At 38.8% G+C, this 1704-nt stretch overlaps 1 protein-coding gene across 1 annotated transcript; it reads left to right on the top strand.

The window, feature by feature from the left end:
* Positions 1–605: 605 nt before the first annotated feature.
* On the top strand, positions 606–1455 carry LOC108681075 (nuclear cap-binding protein subunit 1-like; the record flags this gene model as incomplete). The annotated part of the gene is made up of 2 exons (XM_018170055.1): positions 606–847; positions 1265–1455. Coding segments are annotated over 2 exons (433 nt in total), but the record flags the coding sequence as incomplete, so codon positions are not given.
* Between the last annotated feature and the right edge of the window lie 249 nt (positions 1456–1704).

The following is a 1704-nucleotide window of genomic DNA, read 5'->3' on the forward strand; positions in this document are numbered from 1 at the left end:
CAAACAATGAAATCGTCCTGCTTTTAACTTTCCCGAGTACTTTTGAATCGACGACTGGAAAATATTCTTCAAATTTATGACCCCTATCTGGCCTTTGTCTTGAGGAGGAGGCGAGAGGAAAGTTTCCTCACGCTTCCCCGTGAATGAATTGCGTTCCAGACATGATAGGTAAATTCACTCGAAATGTGTAACGAACGCACTGTAACTCCCTTCAGACAGAAATAAATTTCAACTGTGACAATTTTTTAGTTTTGGTATTTACAAGCAAAACATTGGGGGTGATGAGCAATAATTTATTTATGTCTCGTTGGTTCTAGCAACTATTGACTTCAGGTTAATAAATAAGGAAAATTTTCCTGGTCTGACGAGTTGTTTGAACTGACTTTGATTCGGGAATCTTATATTATTGTGTTGCATTTAATTCATTTTCAATTATTTATATTACAATTGATATGCTTAGGAAGTTAGGTTACTGATGATTCACTTTCTAATATTTTTGTTCCAATTCACTTGGATGATGAATTAATGAATTTAATGTTGTTTGAAGTGTCTCCAATCAATAGGATTTTTTATCCAAGAAGTCACAATAAATATGATAATTTCAGCGGAAGAGTCCGGCTGGGAGACGGCGCAGCAGCTCATAACCAGCATCCGCAACAAGGCAACTCCAGAGGAGGTGCTGAAGGTCCTGGACGGCATCAACAACCCTCTGAGGGGGGAGCTGGCTGGCGATGAGATGACTCCTCCATACAACCCGCTTCAGATTCAAGTCTTTGTTCAGACCATTCTTTACCTCGGGTCCAAGAGCTTCTCTCACTCCTTCGCTGGCATCACCAAGTTCCTGCCTGTGCGTTTACTTGACGTTGTTATTCTGTTATTTATATATGATTTATGCCTGTATTAGTATCACTGACTTTTTGACAATGCCTTCACTTGTTTATATATTCTAGTTCAGATTATGCATGCATGTTCTACCATCATGCCGTTTCTTGATAATGCTTTCACTTACTGTAATTTTTTACCTTCTTTCATTTTTTTCATACTGTGTATAGGCTGCTTTGTTCTGTGCGCTCCATTTTCTAATGATAGTAAGACGGCATTCTGCTCCTTTGATCTCTGCTCAGTAAATTGGTAACAAACTACATTTCTTAGGTTTAATTGATGTCCGACATTTGATTATGTTCAATTACTGTGGAATATCTGCTTGGGTTTAATTGATGTGGAAGATTTGATCAGGCTTAATTGTTGTGTAACATTTGGTCAGGTTTTTGAGACGATCGTTGTGGGGGGCGAGGAAGCCCAGATGTTGGTGCTGAAGGAGATGCATAGCATGTGGCAGAGCCACCAGCAGATGATGGTGGTGCTCGTCGACAAGTTCCTGCGCACCAAAGTCGTGCAATGCGCCACTGTCGCCAACTGGATCTTTGGCAAGGATATGGCCGCTGACTTCACGAAGTAAGACTCTTGACGGTTTTTATTCTATTGTTATTTCAAATATCATCTTTTGCTGCAGAATGAGTGTCCTCTGACAACGTAATAAATGAATTGTTGAGTTTAAAGTATTCCAATATAATAAAATACATGAGTTGTTGAGTTTAAAGTATTCCGATAGAATAAAAACTTTGAAAAATATTGAATTGTCTGTGACCATCACTGTTCCAGTTGTTCTTTAATTCGAAGTACGTAGCATTGTATTTTAAGTCC

The sequence above is a fragment of the Hyalella azteca genome, unplaced genomic scaffold (genome assembly GCF_000764305.2).
Source record: "Hyalella azteca isolate HAZT.00-mixed unplaced genomic scaffold, Hazt_2.0.2 contig1872, whole genome shotgun sequence".
Lineage (NCBI taxonomy): Eukaryota > Metazoa > Arthropoda > Malacostraca > Amphipoda > Hyalellidae > Hyalella > Hyalella azteca.